Genomic DNA, 25,531 nt, shown 5'->3' with positions numbered 1-25,531 from the left:
CTATCTATCTATCTATCTATCTATCTATCTATCTATCTATCTATCTATCTATCTATCTATCTATCTATCTATCTATCTATCTATCTATCTATCTATCTATCTATCTATCTATCTATCTATCTATCTATCTATCTACAGTATCTATAAAATGATGCAGCATTTAGCAGGTGAAGGCACAAGGAGAGCGTCTCCTGTGCGTGCGTGGCGCGCACGCTCACGCTCGCACGCTCACGCTCGCGCACTCTTCTTGCAGCGAGAGCGCGCCGCGACGGTGACAGTCGCCATTTTATTTTGAAAATCAAACTGCACTTGGAGGCGCCGCGACCCTCTTCTATTTCGCCCAAGTTTTGTTTGAAGAGAACGTAGGAGGAATGAGCCACTGAACCCCTCTCGTGGGAGCACGGTGAGATTTGGAATCTATGCCCGATGACAAGTCCTTCTTTCGGCCCGGCTTGCGTTGATTTGAATGCGTTACGGGAGCGATTTGAAATGAGCAAGACGGCGGTTAGCCACTAGCATTGGGGGTGGACTATTTACTGGAACGCAGCTGTCACATATAGTCAAATTGCTTAATGTGGCAGTTGCTCGTGTCTAATTCCTTTTCGCGATGTGTCTGTATTTGCGTAAAGTCCCCGTTGATGCATTCTGAAATTACAGTCCCGGTGCCGTAAATTCATTAGATACAAGATGTTTGGATGTGAAGTGATTGCAGTTCCGTAGACTAGACGGGGCTCGCAGGGATGAGCTAACAAGGCTAATGTTAGCGTTAGTCAAATCATAGGGTCTGTTTCTTTAGATAACGGTTGTAATGTATGTCCACTCTTCTTATCTCAATTCCGAATAAGATCATTTGGTAGTCGGGTAGTTTAATAAAGGGTTATTTAAGCAAAAGTTCGCAGCAAACAATGCTAACCTTGTAATTCGGGCCTGAGATATTAGCACAACCAGCTTGAGTAATAGCTTGAAGAAGCGCTAGCATGTCCTATAACTTAACGGGTTTTTATATCGACTACATTACTAAGCTTTATAAATGTAGGGCGACTTTTCTTGTTTTTGTGGCGAAATTTTGCCAAATTATATGAACGAGCTCTACATGCAAAGTTAATCAGTTTCAAGTCAGGTCACGTTAAGATGTCCTGTTAGCTTCGACGGCTAGCTACGCTCTAAATACGACAGTAGAAAACAGGATTGACATCTCCAAAGCTTGTTTAAGTGCATAATTGAACAGCTAACAAACTTGAGTTCATATCACAAGTCAAATTACAACACCAAATTAGTTACTTTGGGAATAAAATAGAGCAACGTTTCGACTGCTTGTGTATGGGTCGCGTTGCCATCCATGCACTTGCCCTTTGTTTCACTATGTTTTTAGATTTTGCCTTGTTTCTTTTTTCCTCCAGTATACAGTGCAGCATCTCCACGTGTTTGTTTTACGAACGTTCGTATTTTTTGTTTATTGCGACCCCCAAGTGCCTTTAGCTGCTGGAAAAGATGTGCGTTATCTGGAAGGAGCTATCGATTGTGCGTCGTTTTACCTGAGCTGAGGCCTAGTGCGAGTAATCTGCAGCCTCGTTTTTTGCGGGTTTAGTTTTCGTCTCGAAGAAGATAAGACACTAAATTTTGTTTCGTAGACCGCCATATAAACGAGCATCAGTTGCTAAATATCAGTAGTGGACAATGGAATGTTATTAACGGAATATTTTGAGATGTTATGTTCGCAGGCCTCCAAAAGCCTGCCTTGTTTTGGCGTGACAAGCAGTTGGTAAATACTGTGCAGTGAACCTTTGCCATTCGTTGCTTGTTCCGACCAAGACTTCGTACTTGATGCAAAAACATGTCCAATATAAATGTTTATAATATATGAACAAATATGGGCTGCTGCCTCTCCACAACAATAATTCACCATATTATTTCAGCCCTATTTATACAGCACACCTCCAAACAATGACTTTCTTACAGTGCGTAATTTCATACTTCTCTGTAAACATTACAAAAAAATAAACGTTTTTACTGATGTTTTCTAGGGTAAGGTTTTTGTCAAGTTTTTTTGTTTCACTTCAAATTCAAGATTCAAAATATTTGTCATGTGCACAGTGTAGAAACAAGTTTCTCTGTACAAGGAATTTCTTACATTTCTGTCCAGATGAATGTCTTAAAAAAAGTACTATGTTTAGACTAAAAGCAAGTCATAAACAACACACAAGTAGCAGAGCACAAGTATGAACTGTAAGTTGGGTAGGTTATGTACTGATACCTACAATAATGTGCAATTGTGCGTGTTAGGCTTGGTACAGTTTACAAGTGGTATGCAAAAAGAGCAGCTAAATACTGCAAAAAAATTGTTAATGACAAATTATGTAATCCTGCATTATTACTGTTCAAGTATCAAGGAAGATGTTGTTACAGAAATGATTTACCTACTTGTTTATGCTGATCCCTTAAGTAACCATTATGACTATTTTTCTTGTTTCTTTGCAGATGCTGAACCTTATTTTAAACTGAAAGACTCTACCTAAGACCGGGAGCCACTTACAGAAACTCTCATTTGGACTTCACTATTTTGTTTAACACCTTTGGGGGGGGGGAGTAAAAGTAACTTATCACTGAAGTGACTAAAGGGGAATAATGGTGATTTTGCGCCGTGCTCGGCCGCCTGCTTCCGCCCCAACCAGCAATGAATCTTGACTCGCTCTCGCTGGCCTTGTCTCAAATCAGCTATTTGGTGGATAATTTGACAAAGAAAAATTACAGAGCCAGCCAGCAAGAAATACAGCATGTGAGTGTTTTTGAAAAATACTTTGACATTGAAGAGCATGTAGTCTGTGAAGGTGTGGTGTGAATAACTTGCCGGGCCTTTTTCCAGATCGTAAATCGTCACGGTCCTGAGGCAGACAGGCATCTACTTCGCTGTCTTTTCTCACATGTGGATTTCAGTGGCGATGGTAAAAGCAGCGGCAAAGATTTTCACCAGGTAATTAAAAAAATAAACAGAAAACATTGAACCTTTTGATATTGCTTTGAGATTGATATTTTATGACTCCAATCTGGGTGACACACGCTTTTTTCCCTTGAGTGTACTCAATTTTAATCTTGTAAAGGTACGATTTCAATCATGGTTATATTTCTATAGTCTTGCCCTAAAATGTAATCATACACAAGAGACATCTACTCACTGTTAGAATAGTTACCCTTGTGTCATTTCCCTTAATTCATTCTTCTTTCAAACACTACACATGCACGTTATGGCTGTGGACATACACTATGTCCATGCTAGTATTTAATTTACTGTCTCGTTGATATTTGTGAGACATTTTGTTTTCCTTCAATTTCCTTCATATGCCTTTGTTGTCTTTGCGGTTTTCTCCCTGGCATGTTGTTTTCCAACTTGCCCAAGACACAGTTTCTGATCCAGGAGTGTGTGTCGCTGATATCAAAACCCAACTTTATCTCGACTTTGTGCTACGCCATCGACAATCCCCTGCACTACCAAAAGGTACAGCCCTTAAATACAGTTAATATATGTACAACAAAGTCCAGTTGTTTGTATGCATATACTTTTGACAATTTTTCAGTAGTAAATGAGAATTTGATGTTTTCTTTCAGAGTTTGAAACCATCTGCCCACTTATTCACTCAACTAAGTAAAGTTCTCAAACTCAGCAAAGTCCAAGAGGTACATCACTCAAGCCTATTTTTAGCAGTTGCACTCAAGATAATGTGTCAAAGATTTTTCTGAAATGGATGAACATTCATTCATATTTTGCTTTCTAGGTGATATTTGGCCTTGCCCTGCTCAACTCCTGCAGCGCAGATCTTAGGGGATTTGGTAAGCAGTCCTAAATAGAGATTAATTTCAAGTTTCATAAAGAAAAAATGTAAACTATTGTCTACTTTTTTTCAGCTTCACAGTTCATTAAGCAGAAGCTTCCCGACCTCCTGCGATCATACATCGACGCAGATCTCGGTGGAAACCAAGAAGGTGGCTTCCAGGACATCGCAATAGAAGTTTTACACCTGCTGCTCTCCCATTTACTGTTTGGCCAGAAGGGAGCCAGTGGGGTCGGACAGGAGCAGATTGACGCCTTCTTGAAGACACTTTGCCGAGGTAAGTTGGGTGCTGTGATCTCGGCAAGGTGCTCAAAGTTGAGTTGTCAGCTGTTGAACATACCTTGATATTTTTATATAAAATGGTCAGAAGCGAGATGTGTATTGCACCTGAGCCTTCCATTGAAACTTTGTCTAGCCACTTCCTGAACCACCACTTTGTCATTCACAATTATAGAAACAACGTATACCATTAAAATGAATAAATAAATAAAACACACACCCAGTAAACTAACACACTTTGGTGCCAAACACATCATTTCACATAGTGTGTAGAGTACTGTAACGAGAAATTTGAAATCTGATTGTTGAAAGAAACAGTCCTACTGCTAATGTAGTGAAATTATGTTTGTCAAGCATTGCTTATTATGAAGGGTGACACTGACATTGAGTTGGCTGCATATAGCGGCTGAAATATATGTTAGGGCAGTAAAATGTGCATACAGCAGAAATGATCCAAAATGAGGCCAACAGAATATGGCGATTATATTATTTTAATTTGGAAATGTACTTTAGGTCAGTGCTTTGATGGTGTTTAGGCCAACGGAGAAGGCTCATCTCATCGTTGGGAATGATACGATTGTCGTCTATGTTTGTTTCAGATTTCCCGCAGGAGCGCTGCCCTGTGGTGCTCGCACCACTGCTGTACCCTGAAAAACGGGACATTCTCATGGATAGGATCCTGCCTGACTCCGGGGAGTTAGCAAAGACCATAATGGAGAGTTCTCTTGCGGAATTCATGCAGGAAGTAGGCTACGGCTTCTGTGCTAGGTATTTTATTATTATTATTATTTATTTATTTATGTATTTGTTTTTAAGGGCTTAAATTGATACCCAAAGTTGTGTGTGTGTGTGTGTGTGTGTGTCTTTGTCTTTTTTGTCTTTCAAAGTCTGGATGAGTGCAGAAACATAATCATCCAGTATGGGGTGAGGGAAGTGACTGCCAGCCAGGTTGCCAGGGTCCTGGGCATGATGGCTCGTACCCACTCTGGCCTTACTGATGGTATCCCCCTACAAGTGAGTTAGTTGGTTGACTGCAGTGTGATCCATGATGTTTCTATACATTCAAGGTTGTGGTTTGTATCCTCTTAGTCCATCTCTGCTCCTGGAAGTGGCATCTGGAGTGATGGGAAGGATAAAAATGACGGCTCACAGGCGCACACGTGGAATGTTGAGGTGCTCATTGATGTGGTTAAGGAGTTGGTAAGTCAATGCTCTTAAGACAAATAATTGCTCCCACAGTAAATACCATATATAGTATAGTTAATACTTTGATGGAGCAGTACCAAATCTTTTGTAATTGTGTGGTTTAAGGCCTACTACTTTTCCAACTGTTTGTTTCACTTCCTCGCACTAATCATTTTAACCATGTCCATCTTGTAGAATCCTAACCTGAACTTCAAAGAGGTGACGTACGAACTTGATCATGCGGGATTCCTAATCCGGGACAGCAAGGCCCTGCATATAGTAGTGTACGGCATTCAGCGGGGTTTGGGCATGGAGGTTTTCCCAGTTGATCTCATATATCGGCCGTGGAAACACGCAGAAGGACAGGTAACGTCATAACAACCTGTAAAGTTTTCCACAGTGTGATAAAGTTGTTGCTTAAACTTGCAAGCTCTAAATTTATTTCTTGTTTTCTAGTTATCATTCATTCAACATTCTCTAATGAGCCCTGAAGTGTTTTGCTTCGCCGACTACCCTTGCCACACTGTAGCCATCGACATTCTTAAAGCGCCACCAGAGGATGACAACAGGGAGATTGCAACATGGTATGATATTGGTCCATTTTGAGATAAGCCATTACCGGCGTCAATATAATGTAAAACACAAGCTTATTGCACACCCCACGTGTGAAATCGTCACAGGAAAAGTCTGGATTTGGTGGAAAGCCTGCTTAGACTGTCAGAGGTTGGCCAGTATGAGCAGGTGAAGCAACTCTTCAGCTTCCCTATCAAGCACTGCCCGGATATGCTTGTCATGGCATTGCTACAAATCTCCACCTCGTGGCACACACTGCGGCATGAGCTCATCTCTACCCTAATGCCCATCTTTCTGGGCAACCACCCTAACTCCGCTATTATCCTGCACTATGCCTGGCATGGACAGGTTGGTCATAAAATGCATCTTGCTAAAATATTAGCGATACCTGACAATATGCTGTTCTCAAATCAGTCACTATACTATTAAATTCTCAATATGTATACCTTTGTTTTTCATACCATTGTTGTGAGCACAGAACTCAGATTTTTTTTTTATCATCCCAGGGACAGTCTCCTTCCATCCGTCAATTAATTATGCATTCAATGGCCGAGTGGTATATGAGAGGTGAGCAGTATGACCAAGCCAAGTTGTCTCGCATTCTGGATGTGGCCCAAGACTTGAAGGTTTGTCAAAAACAGACTTTTGCACATTATTATTATTTTACGAGTAAATATTTAAACTTTTTTTTTTTTTTTTTTTTAATGAGGGGGGCTGACATTTGTCAGTCATTGTTCTATCATGTTTACTCATACGCCACTGTGATTTTGTTTGTCCACCAGTCTCTCTCGATGCTGCTGAATGGTACTCCATTTGCCTTTGTTATTGACCTTGCTGCACTTGCCTCTCGCCGTGAATACCTCAAACTTGATAAATGGCTGACTGACAAAATTAGAGAGCATGGGGTATGTCTCCATGTTATGTGTTTAAGCACCTCCCATTGAATCTGTATCGAAGTAATTTTATGTTGTTCTCTGAACCAGGAACCTTTTATCCAAGCTTGTGTCACATTCCTAAAAAGGCGATGTCCATCTATTATGGGGGGCCTGGCTCCAGACAAAGACCAGCCAAAAAGCTCTCAGTTGCCTCCAGAGACCTTAGCCACGATGCTGGCCTGTCTTCAGTCTTGTGCTGGGTGAGGGCCTCCTGTATTTCAATTTTTGATATTCCACGTTGCTTCGTTTCTGGTCCTGAGTGCATCATTCCTAACATAACCTTTTGTGCAACCAATTCTTCAGGAGTGTTTCACAAGAGCTGTCGGAGACAATCCTGACCATGGTTGCAAACTGCAGCAATGTTATGAACAAAGCCCGGCAGCCGCCACCTGGAGTCATGCCTAAAGGTCGGGCCCCAAGCACCAGCAGCCTGGACGCCATTTCCCCTGTTCAGGTATTTAGCTTTAATGACTTAATATCATATGTAAATCTGAGGTCCAAACCATCAAATTGCCAGATACTAATTTCTCAATGATACTTACCAAAGTACAGTGATTTTTTTTTTTTCTTTTTCTTTTTTTTTCTTTTTCAAACCCCTTTGAAACACACAATTCCTTTGTATGTTAAGCACATGTGAAGAACTTGACAATAAACTTGACTTTGACTTGACTTGACTTTTTCTATTGCTCACTGATATGACAATCACTGTTTTGTGGAGAAATGAATACTATATTGGGCTGAACAACTTCCTGCCGTATTCTAAAGCCAACGTCCTTTCTCTTGCTTCTGTTAGATGGACCCTCTTACTGGCATGGGCTCCTTGAACTTGGGCGGCACAGCCACCTCCCACACTCAAAGCATGCAGGGTTTCCCCACCTCCCTTAGTTCAGCTTTCAGTAATCCTCAATCGCCAGCAAAAGCTTTTCCACCACTCTCCAACACCAATCCAAGCACACCTTTTGGGGGTATTGGCAGCTTGTCCTCGCAGCTCCCCGGTATGGACTCTGGTACTGTGCTTTTTTTTTTTAATGTTTTCTTCATATATAGCATTGAAGTAATGTATTTTTTAACATCCCAAAATGGTGTGGTTATATAAAATGAAACATCAGATTTTTCTTCCAGGTCCCTTGGGCTCGGGCATCGGCACTGGCATTGGTTCTAGTCTTGGAATGCCAGCAGTTAGCACTGATCCATTCAGCAGCAGAAAGATGAGCACACCGAGCCTGAACCCCCCAACCTTTCAGCAGAGTAAGATGAAGGCCTGTAAGTGGCGGTGGTAGTGGTGTGACTGAGAGCCTCGCCTTGCGCTGCTCAGCACTGTATTTCCTCTGCAACTGACATTAGGACTACATTTGCAAACCTGTACTTTAGAGGGACATTTTTCTAGATAAATATAGTCTACAAGAACAATCTGTCTTTTTTGAGAAATATCAGCCCTCTCTTTGAATATCATTAAACTTACCAAATATTTTGCAGAGGAAATACAGGCCAGTCTTCCATTCATTGTCTGCTTAAGCTGACAGCCCCACTTTAGTCATTTTACTTTTAAGCCTTGTGAATGCACAAGTGTACAAGTGCAGCTCAGTGATGGGAATATTGTTGAAAAGTTCATTTAGTAGTTCAGGTCAAAAGGTGAACCTGGGATTACAGTGATGTATGAAAAAGAAACACACACCAATTATTAATATACTGTATTTATTAAGAGCTTTCAAGAAACCAAGGGCGCTTTAACAGGTTGCTGTTGTGATTGTCAAGATATAAGGAAATGAAGACATTGATAACCATATTAGCAACTGGCTCAGAGAGTGAAGTGCGAAGTAAGATGGTTTTGAGACGAAGGCAGACTTGATGATGGACGTGTTGCGTGAGTGGGCATAATCCACTGGTTGAAAGTTTATTTCAAAGTTTTTATTCATTTATTTTTGTTGTTGTTGTTTTTTTTCCCAGTTTATCGTTAGAACCGTAAGGCCGCTAGTAACTTCCGAATATATCTATAATAAATCTTTGAGATGCACCTGTATACATGTGACTTTACACACAAGAAAATAATTACATGGCTTATGCTTTGCTTATATTAAATCCTTGCCCTGTAGTAAATAGTACTATCTGTAATTTTTTTATTTTTTTTCCCTCTTTCCAGCTGACCTTTCTCAGGTTTGGCCCGAGGCAAACCAGCACTTTAGCAAGGAGATCGATGATGAAGCCAACAGTTACTTCCAGCGCATCTACAACCACCCACCTCACCCGACTATGTCTGTGGATGAAGTAAGTTGCCAAATGCGTTAGTTGTGGATTGTGTGCATCGCTTTTATACTGTCTAGCTTTTTTCTAAACCGCCAAAGACACTTTACAATGGATACATTATTCATACACTCACACATTCATACATCAATCGTTGTAAACCATGTTATGTAGCCATAGCTTCCCCGCATCAATTTCTAGAGCCACTCATTTACGACCAGGCCAGTTAAAATGGTAGCGAGTGAGTTAAGTTGCAACGTTAATATGCCTGCACTGTAAAGCCAATGTTTTACATGAACGTAAATCACGTAGCAAAAATGTCCAACCCCAGGTTCTAGAGATGCTGCAGCGTTTCAAAGATTCCACCATAAAGAGGGAACGGGAAGTGTTCAATTGTATGCTTCGGAACTTGTTTGAGGAGTACCGCTTCTTCCCCCAATACCCGGACAAGGAGTTGCACATCACGGCCTGCCTGTTTGGGGGCATCATTGAAAAGGGTCTTGTAACCTACATGGCCCTCGGTCTTGCACTCAGATATGTTCTTGAAGCCTTAAGAAAACCCTACGGATCCAAAATGTATTACTTTGGAATTGCTGCCCTAGACCGGTTCAAAAACAGGTACTCAAATTTGTTATGGTTACCTCAACAGTTGTCATGTTCTGTATTGCTAAAATTGGTCAATTCCTTGTTCTTTTAGATTGAAGGACTATCCCCAGTATTGCCAGCATCTTGCATCAATTGGTCATTTTTTGCAGTTCCCCCACCACTTACAAGAGGTAAATAGGTTTCCTTAATTTAACTGAAACCATTTTTTAAGTCTTAAGTCCTATGGCTGAACGATTTATTTTATTTTGTTCAATGTCGTGATTTGGAAGGCATGATTGCTAACGCTTTTTATTTTTCATTCCGTTAGCTACGCAGGCATTGCATCCTTCCGTGATGCATATCTTAACAGAAGCCAATGCAAATCACTAGGCTAATGCTGTCGCTAAACCTCTGAAATAGTGCTTCTGTGTACAGTATACTTTGCAGAGAAGTCTGCTTGCAGCCATGTTTTAGTAGATTGCAACCAGGACTGAACAGTAAATTAGCAAGTCAATTACTAAGAATCAAAAAGAAAATGGTATTACAAGGTAATCACACAGTCTGTACATTTATTAATTATGTTAGCCAGGGTGAGTTGCTTATGAGGACAAAGGTGAAATCCTGTTTCAATCTTAAAATCGTTCAGCCCTGCTAGATGCCATCAAATTCTCTGTGGGGAGAGGCTACTGACAGAGATTAAATCCTACGCTCTGCATCTTCCAATATCCTGTGTGTACAGTATATTGAGTATGGCCAACAGTCACGGGACCCCCCGGTGAAGATGCAAGGCTCCATCACCACTCCAGGCAGTCTGGCGCTGGCGCAGGTTCAAGCCCAATCGCAGCAACCCGGTGTCCCAAAAGCACCACAACCCGGACAGACCAGCACCCTTGTCACCACCACTACGACCACTACCACAGCTGCTAAGACCACTACGATCACAAGGCCAACACCCAGCAGCTTCAAGAAGGATGTGCCGGTGCGTTTGACTTAAGTCAACCAACATTTATATATATTTATATATAAACATAAGCCACAATTTAATAGAGTGAGGGTTCATTACATCAGTTTCTCAATTTTAACCTCTTTGTTGTACGTCGTACTTGTTGAAGGTACACTAAAGTGTAGTTTTTTCTTCTTTGCAGCCCTCCATAAATACTACAAACATTGACACTCTACTGGTGGCCACTGACCAAACAGAAAGGATTGTAGAACCTCCAGAGAATGTCCAGGAGAAGATTGCATTTATCTTCAATAATCTTTCTCAGTCAAATATGACACAAAAGGTAAGTGTGAGGTGAAAATATCAATCGTCACTGAGCATTATGAAAAAATGTGGTTTGAAATTCTCTTGTTTTGATTAGGTAGAAGAGTTGAAAGAGACTGTGAAGGAGGAGTTCATGCCATGGGTGTCTCAGTATCTTGTGATGAAGCGGGTCAGCATTGAGCCCAATTTCCATAGTCTCTACTCCAACTTTCTGGACACACTCAAGAATCCTGAGTTTGTCAAAATGGTCCTCACAGAGACATACAGAAACATCAAGGTACGATATTAGGGGGAACTCGATTGGAAATATGGTTTGCATTTTATAACAGATGCTTCTTGCTCTCCATTCAGGTGTTGTTGACATCTGATAAGGCTGCTGCCAATTTCTCTGATCGCTCCTTGCTAAAGAACCTTGGTCACTGGCTAGGCATGATTACACTGGCGAAAAACAAGCCTATACTCTATACAGTAAGATGTTTTAAACATCTTTGCTCTCTTAGTATCTCAGTTGAAATTTAAGATAGCCTTTTTTTTCCTCTCCTACATCATTTGAGAAGGATCAATATACTCCTAACCCCTTAATTTTTCCAGGATCTGGAAATTAAATCACTGCTACTGGAAGCATATGTGAAAGGCCAACAGGAACTACTTTACGTGGTTCCCTTTGTGGCCAAGGTTCTGGAGTCCAGCCTGCGAAGCATGGTAAGCAACATAGATTGAGAGAGATCGTCACGGCCCAAGCATGACATAAAATTGCTTATTTTCACTTTTGTAGGTTTTCAGGCCCCAGAATCCTTGGACCATGGCCATCATGAATGTTCTCGCGGAGCTCCATCAGGAACATGACCTCAAGGTAGTTTTGCAAGATTTTAAAGTGTATTATTGTCTTGGATATTTTGTAATACTGTACTTAAAAATGTTGGATGACATTTGCATTCCGTTGCAGCTTAACCTGAAATTTGAGATTGAAGTTCTTTGTAAGAACTTGTCTCTGGACATCAATGACCTGAAGCCAGGGAACCTGTTGAAGGACAAGGACAAGCTCAAGAGTCTTGAGGAGCAGCTGTCAGCGCCAAAGAAAGAAGCAAAGCCTCCAGATGAAATGCTCCCAGTTTCTTCATCGGGTAAATCTACATTTTTAACACAGTACAGTATTTTAACACCTTTTCTGCTTGCATGTGCTTTATTTTAACAATACTTTTTTTCATGACCAACAGGAGACTTCGTTCCATTTTCAGCACCACCTTCTACTCCAGCTGCCACCACAACCCCTTGCACGACCACAGGTCCCCCTACGCCACAGTTCAGTTATCACGACATCAATGTGTATGCCTTGGCAGGCCTGGCACCACACATTAATATCAATGCCAACGTAAGTATTGGATGAATTTGATCGAGTCTGCATCTACAGTGTAATAAAGTATCTCAATCTATCATGGGTAGTTACTTGTCCATCACCTGTATATTAAAGTTCAAGTTTATTAACTCATTCAAGACAGCCGAGTAAAAATAATAATATAATAATGATAATGTTTTATAACTATTGCCGTTAATGCCAGTGAATGAGTTGAGTGAATTGCTACTAATTTTCTGCACCTTCCGTCACTGTTTTTCCCTCCTCTAGATCCCTCTTCTCCAAGCTCACCCTCAGTTGAAGCAGTGTGTGAGGCAATCGGTTGAACGCGCGGTCCAGGAGCTTGTGCACCCCGTAGTTGACCGCTCCATCAAAATAGCCATGACTACATGCGAGCAAATCATCAGGAAGGACTTCGCACTGGATTCGGAGGAGTCCCGTATGCGCGTGGCGGCCCACCACATGATGAGGAACCTGACTGCCGGCATGGCCATGATCACCTGCCGGGAGCCCCTGCTCGTCAGCATCGCTGCGAATCTCAAGAACAGTTTTGCGGCTGCGCTGAGGGTAAGATCATTTGTGCTAGTTCTTTTCGACCGACCTACATCCTTTGAGAATTACTCATGCCCCCCTCCACAACTCCTGTTTGTCAGGCGCCGACTCCCCAGCAGAGGGAAATGATGGAGGAGGCTGCAGCCAGGGTTGCTCAGGAGAACTGTGAATTAGCATGTTGCTTTATTCAGAAAACAGCTGTGGAGAAGGCTGGCCCTGAAATGGACAAGAGGCTTGCCACGGTGAGGGCTTAGGAAGGTCACATTCAAGCTAGTAGTTTGAACTTTAAAGAGACCAAAACTATTTTACCATTCCAAATGCTTATAAAATAGTTCCTTCCTACCTTTTCAATATGTCCTTCATCATTCTTACCTTCTTTTTCATTCTTTTTTTCTTTTAGAAATATTCACTATGACTAAGTGTACCTGCTTTTGGCCAACTTTTTTTTGTCCTTTGTCATTCAGGAATTTGAGTTGAGAAAACATGCACGCCAAGAAGGACGCCGTTACTGTGATCCAGTTGTTCTGACTTACCAGGCTGAACGCATGCCTGAGCAGATAAGACTGAAGGTGAATGTTCAACAGATGAACTTCACTTTACTATCAATTTAGTATATTCACCCACCAAACTCACTGTACACATTAAATTTTGTTTTTTCAGGTGGGAGGAGTCGACCCCAAGCAGCTTGCTGTGTATGAGGAGTTTGCAAGGAATGTTCCTGGTTTCTTACCCAGTAATGATCTTTCTCAACCAACGGGTTTCCTTGCTCAACCAATGAAGGTGATTTATTTCTTTTGTCACTTGTCAATTACATTTCTACAAATCGCTCAAGGCCTCAAAGCAGTGTTATACATAATTGTAATTACTTAATTTGTAAACAGCAACAAGCATGGGCCACGGATGATGTCGCCCAAATCTATGACAAGTGCATGGCAGACTTGGAGCAACATCTTCACACCATCCCACAAGCGCTCTCCATGAATCCTCTCACACAAGCCCTGCGCAGCCTGCTCGAGGCTGTGGCCTTAGCAAGAAACTCCAGGGATGGTATTGCAGCTCTTGGACTGCTGCAGAAGGTAGGACATAAGGCTTTATGTGATATGTGCGTCGAGGGATCTACACTTCTAACGTTCTTTTATGCTTTCACAGGCTGTGGAAGGACTTCTGGATGCCACAAGTGGTGCTGATAATGACTTGCTTCTTCGGTATCGAGAATGCCATCTGCTGGTCCTTAAAGCGCTCCAAGATGGCCGCGCATACGGACCACAGTGGTGCAACAAGCAGATCACCAGGTGAGTGTACACTTGTACAGGAAATACTTGTTACGATGGCGACGATGTCAACAGAACACAGTTAGAAATGCACTTGATTGTGTTGTTGATTGACAGGTGTCTAATTGAATGCCGAGATGAGTACAAGTACAATGTTGAGGCAGTGGAACTCTTGATCCGAAACCATCTGGTGAATATGCAGCAGTACGATCTGCACTTGGCCCAGGTACACCAAACGTACACATACATTTGCAAAACCACAACATGACAAAGAGGCTATAATTAAGCTTTGATTTGCAATACCACAACCTTTTAGGCAGAATCCTACAGACAGGTCAAGTGTTGAATAAAGTTCTGCTCAGTAGCTGAAAGTTAACAAATTGTTCCCTCATTATTTGCTTGCAGTCAATGGAGAATGGACTTCACTACATGGCGGTGGCTTTTGCCATGCAGTTGGTGAAGTTGCTGCTGGTGGACGAGCGCAGCGTCAGCCATGTCACTGAAGCGGACCTTTTCCACACCATTGAGACTCTAATGAGGACCTGTGCGCACTCTCGTGCAAATGCACCAGAAGGGTAAATTACAGGCTTTAATTCAGTGAATCCCAGCTATATCACGGTTAATCTTTTGTGCCCGTCTTAAGGCGATTAAACAAACGTGAGACAAAATTGTATGGTTTGCTTTAAAGTTCCGTGTATACGCATATGTTCTGTTGTCTTATAGTAAACTTTAAATCGGATTAGCCATGATAGGCTGAAGCAAGAACTCGTTCCGTTTTGTAGAGCTATCAGAGCAAGGGAGCCTTTTTTTTCCCCCTAATGTTTAAGTTATGTTAAACGATAGTAGAGCTTGAACTGATTTACAATTTTTTTGCACATAGCACCCTTTGGATTTTCAACATTGGATCTGGAAAGGATGCCTGCAATAAATGTAGATTCACTGTTTGCATTTGTTTTTAAATGAATAGAACACTGCAAGCTCAAGTAGTTCCATCTAGCTTGGTATTTGAACGTGTTTGTTAATGTTTCCCCAGGCTTCCTCAACTGATGGATGTTGTCCGCTCCAACTACGAAGCCATGATTGACCGGGCCCACGGCGGGCCAAACTTCATGATGCACTCTGGGATATCCCAGGCTTCGGAGTATGACGATCCCCCTGGCCTGAGGGAAAAGGCCGAGTATCTCCTGAGGGAATGGGTCAACCTGTACCACTCGGCTGCTGCTGGCCGTGACAGCACCAAAGCATTCTCTGCTTTTGTCGGCCAGGTAATTAGCCACTCATTGGAAAGTAATAATAACCACTATTGTGACTTCTCATAATCTGTGACTTTTTCTCATTCAGATGCACCAGCAGGGTATTCTAAAGACTGACGACTTGATCACTCGCTTCTTCCGGCTATGTACCGAGATGTGTGTTGAGATTAGTTATCGCGCGCAGGCCGAACAGCAGCACAACCCAGCAGCCAGCCCAGCCATTATCAGAGCAAAGTGCTACCACAACCTGGATGCCTTTGTTCGACTCATAGCCCTGCTTGTCAAACATTCTGGAGAGGCTTCTAATACCGTGACAAAGATCAACCTCCTCAACAAGGTAGGACACGAGTGTACTCGTGCAAGATACTTCTAAGTTTCGCCATTTAGCGCCGTCCTTTGTGCAGTTTGTAAACTTGTCTGTCAGTAATGTGTGAAATTGAGGATCCCCCACCCGTGTTCTGAGTTGACTCATTGTATAGAAGCAGAGGTGAAGTACAAAATGTACCCTACAACCCTCAAAACAAAAGGACCTTCTGCATTCTCCCGATAGGTGCTGGGAATCGTTGTTGGGGTGTTGATCCAGGATCACGATGTCCGTCAGACAGAATTCCAGCAGCTGCCCTACCACCGCATTTTCATCATGCTACTGTTGGAGCTCAATGCTCCCGAGCACGTCCTGGAGACCATCAACTTCCAGACGCTCACCGCCTTCTGGTAGGAGATTCTTCTACAGCTGCCTTAGCCGGAAGCTTGAATTTTTCCAAGCTTAACTTCACTGACATTGCTTTTTTTGTTTCTCTCTCCTTTTTAGCAACACCTTCCACATCCTAAGACCTACCAAGGCGCCAGGTTTTGTGTACGCTTGGCTTGAACTGATCTCTCACCGCATCTTCATTGCTCGCATGCTTGCGCACACGCCGCAGCAGAAGGTTTGCCTCCCGCCTTTTCACAATCCATGTGTGTCAAATGCTGTTGGAGTCTTAAAATGTGTTGTTTTTATCTCCCAGGGTTGGCCTATGTACGCACAGTTGCTCATTGATCTCTTTAAGTACCTAGCACCTTTCCTGAGGAATGTAGAGCTCAACAAACCTATGCAAATCCTCTACAAGGTACGCTTTGTATGCCTCCTACGGTGTTCATGGAAGAAAGTGTATTTTAATAACTATTAATTATGGTTTAAAGGTATAGCTTCTTGAGTAGACATATCCCCCGCCCTAATTGGTTCACTGCTGTTTTGATTCAGGGCACGCTGAGGGTGTTGCTGGTACTGTTGCATGACTTCCCAGAGTTCTTGTGTGATTACCATTATGGGTTCTGTGACGTGATCCCGCCTAACTGCATTCAGCTGCGCAACCTCATTCTGAGTGCCTTTCCGCGCAACATGAGGCTTCCTGACCCTTTCACACCTAATCTCAAGGTAGGAAGCACACTCTCGTGCATACGCTTACAGAGGACGTTGCTTACAGATACCTAGTAAGCATTTACAGAGTAGGTGACTACTCCACAATGAGCTTTTTTTCTTCTTTTTTTCCGCTTGCATTTGCTAAGTATTTGTGATGTCTTGTGCAGGTGGATATGCTGAGTGAGATCAACATCGCTCCTCGCATCCTTACCAACTTCACAGCCGTCATGCCTTCCCAGTTCAAGAAGGATCTGGACTCCTATTTGAAAACTCGTTCACCAGTCACTTTCCTCTCAGAGCTGCGCAGCAATCTGCAGGTAAAGTGTTTTGATGTATTTCTTTTCCCCAAGAGGATCACGATAGTAAGTCTGAAATCTGTTTGTCAGGTTTCCAACGAGCCGGGAAACCGCTACAACATCCAGCTGATCAATGCTCTAGTATTGTACGTGGGCACTCAGGCCATTGCGCACATCCACAACAAGGGCAGCACGCCCTCTATGAGCACCATCACACACTCTGCGCACATGGATATCTTCCAGAACTTGGCTGTGGACCTAGACACGGAGGGTAAACATTGCTGGATGCACACAGATGACCTGGGTGCTAATAAAGATGATTTTGAGCATACATGTGGTGCTTTTCAGGACGTTACTTGTTCTTGAACGCCATCGCCAATCAGCTGCGCTACCCGAACAGCCACACGCATTACTTCAGCTGCACTATGCTCTATTTGTTTGCCGAGGCGAACACTGAGGCCATCCAGGAGCAGATCACCAGGTCAGTTTGTTCGTGTCAGCACAATCACGTCATGAAGTGATTGATTTCCTTTCAATTGGCATAATGGAGTTGATGGCTGAGTAAAATGTGGCAGCTTTGGTCACAGAACAAACTTGATTGCTTCCACATCTTCTCACACACAGGGTGCTGTTGGAGAGGCTGATTGTGAATCGACCTCATCCGTGGGGTCTCCTCATCACCTTCATTGAGCTCATCAAGAATCCCGCCTTCAAGTTCTGGAGCCATGACTTTGTGCACTGTGCCCCTGAGATTGAAAAGTATGTTTAGCTGACAATGGCACTTTATTTCCTCATCTAGCATGCTATCCAGTGTTTTTATTGGCTTACACTTTGTGATTTAGCTTAGTCACAGAGTTTCTTAAACACTTAATTCAAGGCGCAGCTATTTTGGGAGGGGGGGAAAAAAATCACAAAAGAAATAAGTTTCCAAGTGTAACAACCTGAAAACGTATTAGTACAGTAAAAAGGTTTGGTGGAAAGGACATCTGTTAGAAGTTTAACCAAGCTAAATACTCCAGTGTTTTGTTCAGTTTTTGTAACCAAGAATTACCGTAATTAATAACCATAGGAGTTTTGATTTATTAAACTTTGAAACTGCATTTGCAGTGTTTTTTCTCCATTTTATTCAGCAACTCTGCATTATATAAACTTAAAAAATATAGGCATACACCTTTTTGCAAAGTCATCACTATTACACGTCAGCATTACGTTTCTCTGTGTTCCAATTGTGTTGCTCTTAAGTACTTTTTCAAAGCTTTAAAATTCAATATAGTAGATCTGCAGAAAACCTCTTAATCACACATGCCCCCTGAATTTCCTTCTATTAAACACTAATTTATATATATCAGAATTAGGACAAGGACAGAGACTATTAATCGCGGTTCCACTCTACTGTTTCATCCCATCATTGCTTGTCAGCTTGGACGTCTTGAAAATGTGCCCCTGTCCTTGTCAGGTTGTTCCAGTCGGTGGCTCAGTGCTGCATGGGTCAGAAGCAGGCCCAGCAGGTGATGGAAGGAACCGGCGCCAGCTAGCCTGGTCCACATTTCAGCTAGTAGCCCTCGCCAGAGAGAACACACACGTACGCACCTCCCCCTTCACTGTTGGCAGCACTGGATGAACTGGCATACACAGTCTGTGAGGAATTGTGGACTTAAGGACTACTGCTCCCGGTTTTGAAGATTTACATTTTTTTGTTGTTGTTGATCCCTTTTGGAGCAGAGTCTGGAAGGAAGTAATGGATGAGAGATGCTGTTTAAATACTTTTTTTTTTTTTTTTTTTTTTTTGATGCTTTGATGTAAATAATGGGGGGAAAAGGGAGAGTCAATAAATGGAGAGTTGGGAACATGTCGCATAAGTGTACATTGACATGTTAAAAAAAAAAAAGGAAAAAACCTTTGAACATAATTTCACTCTACCAAAGTTTTTGGTTTGCTTCCCTCACAAATCCTTTCTGCCCCTTACTTTGTTTGCTCTCAGGCTGAAAGCTAAAAATGATTGAAGAAGGAAAAAAACAAAACTGTTTGCTTTATCATTTTCTTTTTGTCCATGGGTGGACCCGATGATGTAGTTTAGTTTCCCGGGGGGGGGGGGGGGCTTGTGTTTGTGGTGTCGGATGGAGATGCTTTACTGATGGTTTACTTACGGGTGGCGCTTGCACGTCTCTCTCCCGGGCACTTGTAAAATTGTGCAAAGTGAAAATGGTTGACCTTGTATCTTTGTACAAAGATTCAAATTGAAGAACAACAGAAGGACCAATACAGACCCGTTTTGTAACATTTTGAATGTTTTGTAAATGTATTGGTCCATGTGTATTTTGTAGTCCTTTCTAGTTTGCCTTTAGTTCTTGCTACTTAATTGCAGTATGCGTACATACAATTAATAAAGCATTCAAACTGCAAATCATAATTATGCCTCCTAATGAGTCACACATTTCATTTGTCCAAAACTGTGCTAGTGTTCCCTTGCTATAGCGTTGTCTATGACACTGGTCCGCTGTTACTTAAAATATTGCTGTAATAACTTCCAAATAGGTATGAAACATGTGAGCAGGTTAAAATTGTAAAAAAAGAAATGACATATTTTAGGCTGAAACTTTAATTGTTTGATGTTACAGTGAAGAAACGGTTCAATGTTCATGTCTTTGTGAGCTCCATGACTTTGTCCAGAATGCTTTCCTGTCCATATCGGACCTGCAGCGCATTCCACTGCCTTCTGCTCAGTTTCTCAAGTGAAGCCTGATCACCAATCAGAACCCGGTCCCGGTCCACATCTGGGTATCCCATTATGGTCAAACGTGCTGCTTCATGTATGAGCCGCTTCCACTTGCTTTTTAATCCTGAGAGACCGTCGTTGGAGAAGGCCTGAGAAATATCATCTTCATCTTCGTCCTCGTCGTCTTCCCATCCATCATCGTTGTCTTTGAAGACCAAGAATTTCTCCCTGGACATGCACAGCACCTACAACCACCAAACATCACAAAATAGCACACACTGAATATTGATATTTTTCCACTCAGGCACTACTATTTTTTTTTTTTTCCCCATTTTCAACCCTTTTCACACTGCACTTAGTGACATCAAAAGGAGCATTCAATAAAAAGGACTGGTGGTGTGATTGCGGAGTGCAACAATATGCAATCTTTTTTGATGAAGTTTCAGGAAAAAAAGTCACAAACATGGCAAACAAAGCTCACTTCGTTTTGAATGTTATCATTCAATCCCAAAGACATTTTTACATTTGCGTCCAGCCATTCAATCCCATGTACCTATTCCTATTTTCATCAATGGCTAAAGATGAGTAAAAAAAAAAAAAAATGGCTGATATTAAATGAATTACCAAAGTAATAGATTACTTTAGGTTATTAAGGAAGAAAGTAATTGATAACTTTAATACTTTGAGACAAAGTAATGCAACCCTAAAGTAACTGATTAGGTACAACGAATCTAGGGTTAGTAATTGATTATTTTGCCACTAAGGTACTAAAAGTAATCAATTACAGTAAGTTTTTAAGTACTAAAATAATGATCACTTAAGTACATAAAGTAATTGATTTCTTAAATATTGCCTAATCGATTACTTTAGTCAGGTAGGTACCTAAAGTAGTTACTTTTCTGTAACTGAACAATGAAAGTACAATCATTTAATAAAATCATTATTCCTGCTGCTTTCCTCCTTGTGTGTTTTTTTTTCCTGTGGTAAACTAAGAAAACCAAGTGCAGTGTGAAAAGAATGATACACATGAATGAAATGCGCACCCACACTTTCATTGTAGTAATAAAGTGAAAAAAAAATGGCGTTAATGATAAGTATATCCACACTGTGTATCACCTTGAGCACACCGTGTAGCTCCATGTCAGTAAGGCAGCCATGTTTGCCAAAAACAAAGGCTTCTTTATCCCGTAGCAACTCCCACATCTCCCCCAACAGCTGCGGATCCGCATCCATCTCTATTATGCAAAAAAAAAATACGATAGTATTCTTCTTCTACAACAAACAAATACTACATGAAGCAAACACATTTTTGAAAAGTGAGTTTAATTGAGTTTAAGTGTGTTTTAATAAGCTTAAATGTGTTTATTAGTGGCTCGTTATCGCTGCTGTTATTACCCTGTTACAGTTTTTTTTTTGCCTACTTTATTATTGCGTGGAATGTAAGTCTGCTCGGGAAGTGAATAGAATAAAAATCTCATTGTGTAGTGTATGCGTGTGAGAATAAAATTCTTGAATCTTAAATTCATACAGATTGCATTTGCTCTTGTAATGACAAGGAAGAAATAAACCTCTGGCGGCCGCTTTGTGCAGGTTGACGACGGGGATGTCAGCGGTGTCGTCCGTGTTGTCGGAGTGCGTCTGGCTGAAGCCGTACATGTGCAGCAGCTGCCAGTTGGCCATCTGCCCGTAGGTGTTGAACACCTCCTGGCCTTTTTTGATAGGGCGCACGCATACCATCTTCAAAGTTTCCTGAAGATGGAAAAAACGACAGAAGCCATTTTCCAGTCAAGTTTTTGGGGGGAAGGGGGCGGTGACAAAAGCAATCGATCTTTACTGGTGTGAACTCCAAATTAGCATTGTGCTTGGAGACATGGTTGAGCATATCGGCCATGGGAACCATCATGGGTGGATTGGGGGCCTTTTCCTCTTTCTCTTCATCTTCATCATCATCATCATCTTCTTCTTGAGGCTCTTGAAAACTACACAGGAAGGGAATATGGTTTTAAGCTACTTATTGCCATGTTACGTTTGCTGTCAACGAAAAATTGAGAGCTGAATTAAAACTTAATGAAGGCTGTTAAACTTAACGTTAACAAACGTGAAATGCCATAAAAGCTAGCAGTGGAGCAACACATGTAGACTGATAATAGGACAATGCTAATTTATTCTTTTTATCTGTGAAGATGCATTAATATTTCTGCATTTTACTGAGGAGCTGCATGTGTCCAAGAACACAATGAAATGATTATTTCACTATGATTACTGTCCCATTTTCTTCTCTTCACAATGGTTATGGGCTTGCTTGTGTTTATCCCAGACATGCCTAAGGGATATTTGAAGCGTCCAATATACCTAACTCACATATTTTGGAGAAACCGGAGAACCCGCAGGAAAAACATGCAGGCATGGGGAGAACATATGCATGTGAAGCAAATATGCTAACTAGTCTGTCGCCTATTTATATAATATTTATTGTTCATATTAATTTTGTGCACCAATTCTATTTTATGTGGATATGACTTATTTCTTTGTTATACTGTAGCACCCATACCCAGAAGAATCAAAGGAATCGTTACTGCCTGTTTATAAAAAGCGAAAGTTCACTGTGAGGAATTGCATATTCAAAATGAGCATTAAAAAGCACACACACACAAAAAAAACTTTCAAAAACATTTGACGGACCTGTAGGCCATGACAAATGCCACCAGCTGCGTGTACAGCTCCAGCGTGTGTGTGTGGGTGTTCCACAAGTCAGGATGCTTGGAAATGAAGGGCAGGACCACGTCTCTGTATTCCCTCTGGATGTTATCCAGATCTTTGTCCAACGCTTCCGGGATACCGGTACCCCTGAGTAGGCCCTCTCGCTCTTCTTTGGACCTGAATTGAATCGACCATCAATAGTGTGCAGAGATGACCACTAGAGTGCGCAGTTTAACCCAGAAGAAACATCCATGCCACATCACCAAGTTTGATGTTTGACTCCAGATGTTTATAGGATTTAAAGTATGGCTCGTTGGTCTAGGGGTATGATTCTCGCTTAGGGTGCGAGAGGTCCCGGGTTCAAATCCCGGACGAGCCCTACTTTTGACCCTAGGACATGTTAAAATCCATCCCTCACACGCACACAGAAACAACCAATTTAATTTAACTTCTGAGATGATGCAGTGGCCTTTTGTGTACTTTTTTTCCTCACCAGAACATAGGGTGGTCTAGCATTTTGAAATCTGTCCATAATGACAGGTATGGTTTCCATTTGGAGTGCGCTGTGGTGTATTCATAGAGCAAGGACAGCAGAAGCGGTACCCATCCGGACGTGCTCTCCAGGGAGACCTTCTCTGAAGGAGGAAAAAATATTTTTTTCATGTTTCATGAAACAGTGATTTGTTAACACATGGACTGATGAACGATGATATCCTGCTGAAACCCAGCCTATTCATTTTTGTCTACTGTTGTGTCCATTTTGTCTCAGCAAGACAGCAAACATTTGCATCTCATGAGGATGTCCTCTACTGAGTACATTAGGACATAGTAGGGTTACTTGATTGAGTCAAACAATATAGATCAAAAACAAATATACACTACAGTGGAGACAAATGAATAGGCTGGCTTTCAGTAAAGTATGGTGGTGAAACTGAAGGTTTCACGACTTACCTTGCTCCAACAGTGCTGAGACATGAGTCGTCCCCTGGTGAAGAAGAGCCGATCGGGGGATAGTAAACAGCACCTCGCCTTCCTCAATGTCATCCTGAGCTAACATCCCATAGTCGGCTACCGTGCCTTCTTTGCTCACTCGCACCTGCATTTGCAATTGAAACCATCCAACAGTTATCCTCAACATAAAATTATCATAATTATTGTCACATTCACTTGATTACAAAAGGCACATCATTAACTAATTTTTTATATAATATAAAAACTGTGCTTTAGCACAGTCATTACTTGTAAATCTTGATCCAAAAGACACAAGAAAAGATTCCGCTCTGAGGATCACATTTACCTTAGAGCTGAGCACGAGACCAACTTTATCGCACCACCAAAGAAAGTTTTGCAGGGAAGCATCACCGTCCACCTGTATAGTAAGATGACACAGACACGGCACAGATAAAAACTTTGTGTTGCATACCTCTTAACAGGCTTAAACATACTGCACAGTAAATTGGGAGTCACAACACCTAAATAGAAATAGGCCTGAACTCAAACATACATGACAAACTCAAGTTTACCACATGGTCAGGGAGTGTGAAGATGGATATATTTAAATTGATTGTCAGAAAAATAAAAGAACAATGACCACAATAATCACAAGACAAAGTAGATTGCTTTAAATTTAAGGTTTATTGATTTATTGAGATTTATTGTCATATGTATAGTTGTACCATACAACGAAATTCTTATTCTGTTCCCTTCCACGAGCAGCAGACTACGTAACATAATTTAGCAATAAACAAATAGCAATAAACAACAGATACAATAGTGCTAATAATGTAGTGCAGAATATCATGTTGTGCAAACAAATGAGTTTAAAGTAAAAAATTGACGTCGTCGTGTTTTCATCAGATTTTTGTTGACACTGAATATTTTGTCGTTTGCATAAAAGTTGGTGCCAATAAAGTTTTGACTACTTAAAATCATTCTTGTTTGGAGCCCATGTGTTAACAATAAAGGTTTGTGAAGACAAACGCGGATATACAGTACACGCGCAATGTATAGTTAGCTTACTACACGATTAGCTAAATGTCAAATATAGTACAGTTTCCGTAGTTTGTTTTTCCTTCAAATATATTCTCCTTAAATACCAAACATACGCAAGTATAATAGAGTCAGAAAATATGTCGTATTAGTAGGTAATAAGATATGATCGCCACAGCACGTGGAAACCTCACAAAAATCTTGTTGTATAATAATTCGTCGCGCATTAGTTTGAACGAAATCGATCTGACGAACCTTGGGTCTCTTTGCTTCAGATGCCATTTTCTGCTGGTTCAACCAATTCTCAGGCTGCGAAGGTGTAAACAGCTTCACGGTCCATGGCCGACTAAAAGCACGTGGAGGAAGGAGCACACCCAGATAGAAGACTTGCATGCAGACCGTGAGGATACTCCAGTTCGATAGAGCTGACATGAATTGTTATGCTGTAAATAGTTTTGTCTTCGATAAAGGAAAAAAAAAAACGTTATTGTATGTTGTGGCGTTAAGAAATTGTCCGTCTCAATTTGAACTCGGGCAGAATTTTAATAGATGTGACCGTGAATAGTGAATTGCAGGCGACCATTGATAACTCGTAAGTTTCACGATTATTATGCGGCGGCTTTTAATATGGCAAGTAACGTTCTTTTTTTATTTATTTTTTCATTTCCATAAATATGTTATTGGTCCTCATAAATGTTATCGTTTTATTTCAATATTGTGGCTCGTTGGTCTAGGGGTATGATTCTCGCTTTGGGTGCGAGAGGTCCCGGGTTCAAATCCCGGACGAGCCCACTTTTCATTTTAGTTTCCGAAACTAATATTTTTTCGACGTAATTTGTAGCTACCTATTTTCACTCCCAATGTCAAAAACGACAATGAATGCACCACGAAATGTTGTCATCGGGTATCTCACAAGTAATGTCTCCTTATGACCACATAGAGGGCGCTGTTTCCACAAGCTTGTCAATGCCACATCACCAAGTTTATGAATTTTCATGCTGTCATTTTTTGAGAAAGCATCGGCTCGTTGGTCTAGGGGTATGATTCTCGCTTAGGGTGCGAGAGGTCCCGGGTTCAAATCCCGGACGAGCCCTTCTTTTTCCAAA

At 41.5% G+C, this 25,531-nt stretch overlaps 2 protein-coding genes and 3 non-coding genes across 11 annotated transcripts; 4 read left to right on the top strand and 1 right to left on the bottom strand.

Moving 5' to 3' along the window:
• The first annotated feature begins 258 nt into the window (after positions 1 to 258).
• On the top strand, positions 259 to 19,430 carry cnot1 (CCR4-NOT transcription complex, subunit 1). Of its 7 annotated transcripts, none has more exons than XM_088416833.1 (49): positions 259 to 403; positions 2,479 to 2,776; positions 2,864 to 2,971; positions 3,401 to 3,493; positions 3,604 to 3,672; positions 3,771 to 3,825; positions 3,901 to 4,104; positions 4,706 to 4,874; positions 4,994 to 5,120; positions 5,196 to 5,306; positions 5,487 to 5,657; positions 5,748 to 5,875; positions 5,972 to 6,212; positions 6,371 to 6,490; positions 6,647 to 6,769; positions 6,848 to 6,999; positions 7,103 to 7,253; positions 7,593 to 7,794; positions 7,922 to 8,047; positions 8,940 to 9,064; positions 9,372 to 9,658; positions 9,738 to 9,816; positions 10,365 to 10,604; positions 10,771 to 10,911; positions 10,990 to 11,169; positions 11,244 to 11,360; positions 11,484 to 11,594; positions 11,668 to 11,745; positions 11,839 to 12,016; positions 12,110 to 12,264; positions 12,517 to 12,813; positions 12,900 to 13,040; positions 13,263 to 13,367; positions 13,459 to 13,578; positions 13,680 to 13,874; positions 13,948 to 14,090; positions 14,187 to 14,295; positions 14,475 to 14,644; positions 15,103 to 15,334; positions 15,411 to 15,659; positions 15,873 to 16,036; positions 16,134 to 16,251; positions 16,330 to 16,431; positions 16,566 to 16,739; positions 16,892 to 17,041; positions 17,111 to 17,291; positions 17,369 to 17,501; positions 17,645 to 17,779; positions 18,477 to 19,430. In XM_088416833.1, exons 2-49 carry the CDS (start codon positions 2,675 to 2,677, stop codon positions 18,553 to 18,555), a joined length of 7,140 nt encoding a protein of 2,379 aa, XP_088272959.1. In that variant the 5' UTR covers positions 259 to 403; positions 2,479 to 2,674; the 3' UTR covers positions 18,556 to 19,430. The 7 variants fall into 7 exon arrangements, with proteins under 7 accessions (XP_088272959.1, XP_088272955.1, XP_088272958.1 ...); XM_088416829.1 differs by having other exon boundaries at positions 7,593 to 7,806; positions 7,922 to 8,062; positions 10,356 to 10,604; XM_088416832.1 differs by having other exon boundaries at positions 3,395 to 3,493; positions 7,922 to 8,062.
• A 177-nt stretch (positions 19,431 to 19,607) lies between these two features.
• setd6 (SET domain containing 6, protein lysine methyltransferase) lies at positions 19,608 to 25,025 on the bottom strand. Its single transcript, XM_088416835.1, has 9 exons — positions 24,681 to 25,025; positions 23,734 to 23,805; positions 23,388 to 23,532; positions 22,930 to 23,071; positions 22,419 to 22,613; positions 21,571 to 21,715; positions 21,305 to 21,485; positions 20,853 to 20,971; positions 19,608 to 19,981 (listed from the first exon to the last, which is right to left on the bottom strand). The coding sequence occupies exons 1-9, from the start codon at positions 24,855 to 24,857 to the stop codon at positions 19,658 to 19,660; spliced, it is 1,500 nt and encodes a 499-aa protein (XP_088272961.1). The 5' UTR covers positions 24,858 to 25,025; the 3' UTR covers positions 19,608 to 19,657.
• trnap-agg (transfer RNA proline (anticodon AGG)) lies at positions 22,744 to 22,815 on the top strand. Its single transcript has one exon. It is a non-coding gene; the product is annotated as a tRNA-Pro (tRNA).
• Positions 25,026 to 25,144: 119 nt separating the features above from the next.
• trnap-ugg (transfer RNA proline (anticodon UGG)) lies at positions 25,145 to 25,216 on the top strand. The gene has a single exon. It is a non-coding gene; the product is annotated as a tRNA-Pro (tRNA).
• Positions 25,217 to 25,446: 230 nt separating this feature from the next.
• Positions 25,447 to 25,518, top strand: trnap-agg (transfer RNA proline (anticodon AGG)). Its single transcript has one exon. It is a non-coding gene; the product is annotated as a tRNA-Pro (tRNA).
• The last annotated feature ends 13 nt before the right edge of the window (positions 25,519 to 25,531 follow it).

Source organism: Hippichthys cyanospilos, chromosome 6, assembly GCF_059441005.1.
Source record: "Hippichthys cyanospilos isolate Australia breed blue-spotted pipefish chromosome 6, RoL_Hcya_1.0, whole genome shotgun sequence".
In the NCBI taxonomy this organism is placed as follows: domain Eukaryota; kingdom Metazoa; phylum Chordata; class Actinopteri; order Syngnathiformes; family Syngnathidae; genus Hippichthys; species Hippichthys cyanospilos.
This window is presented reverse-complemented; position numbering and strand designations above follow the sequence as displayed.

Excerpts from the sequence above, each read along its gene's own strand:
- cnot1 (XM_088416828.1), top strand. The coding sequence starts at position 2,675 with ATGAATCTTGACTCGCTCTCGCTGGCCTTGTCTCAAATCAGCTATTTG. Across the intron at positions 10,605-10,770 it reads GCTTCAAGAAGGATGTGCCG|CCCTCCATAAATACTACAAA; the intron begins GTGCGTTTGACT and ends TCTTCTTTGCAG. Across the intron at positions 16,037-16,133 it reads CAGACGCTCACCGCCTTCTG|CAACACCTTCCACATCCTAA; the intron begins GTAGGAGATTCT and ends TCTCCTTTTTAG.
- setd6 (XM_088416835.1), bottom strand. The coding sequence starts at position 24,857 with ATGTCAGCTCTATCGAACTGGAGTATCCTCACGGTCTGCATGCAAGTC. Across the intron at positions 23,533-23,733 it reads GTCTCGTGCTCAGCTCTAAG|GTGCGAGTGAGCAAAGAAGG; the intron begins GTAAATGTGATC and ends TTGCAAATGCAG. Across the intron at positions 21,716-22,418 it reads GCATTTGTCATGGCCTACAG|TTTTCAAGAGCCTCAAGAAG; the intron begins GTCCGTCAAATG and ends CTTCCTGTGTAG.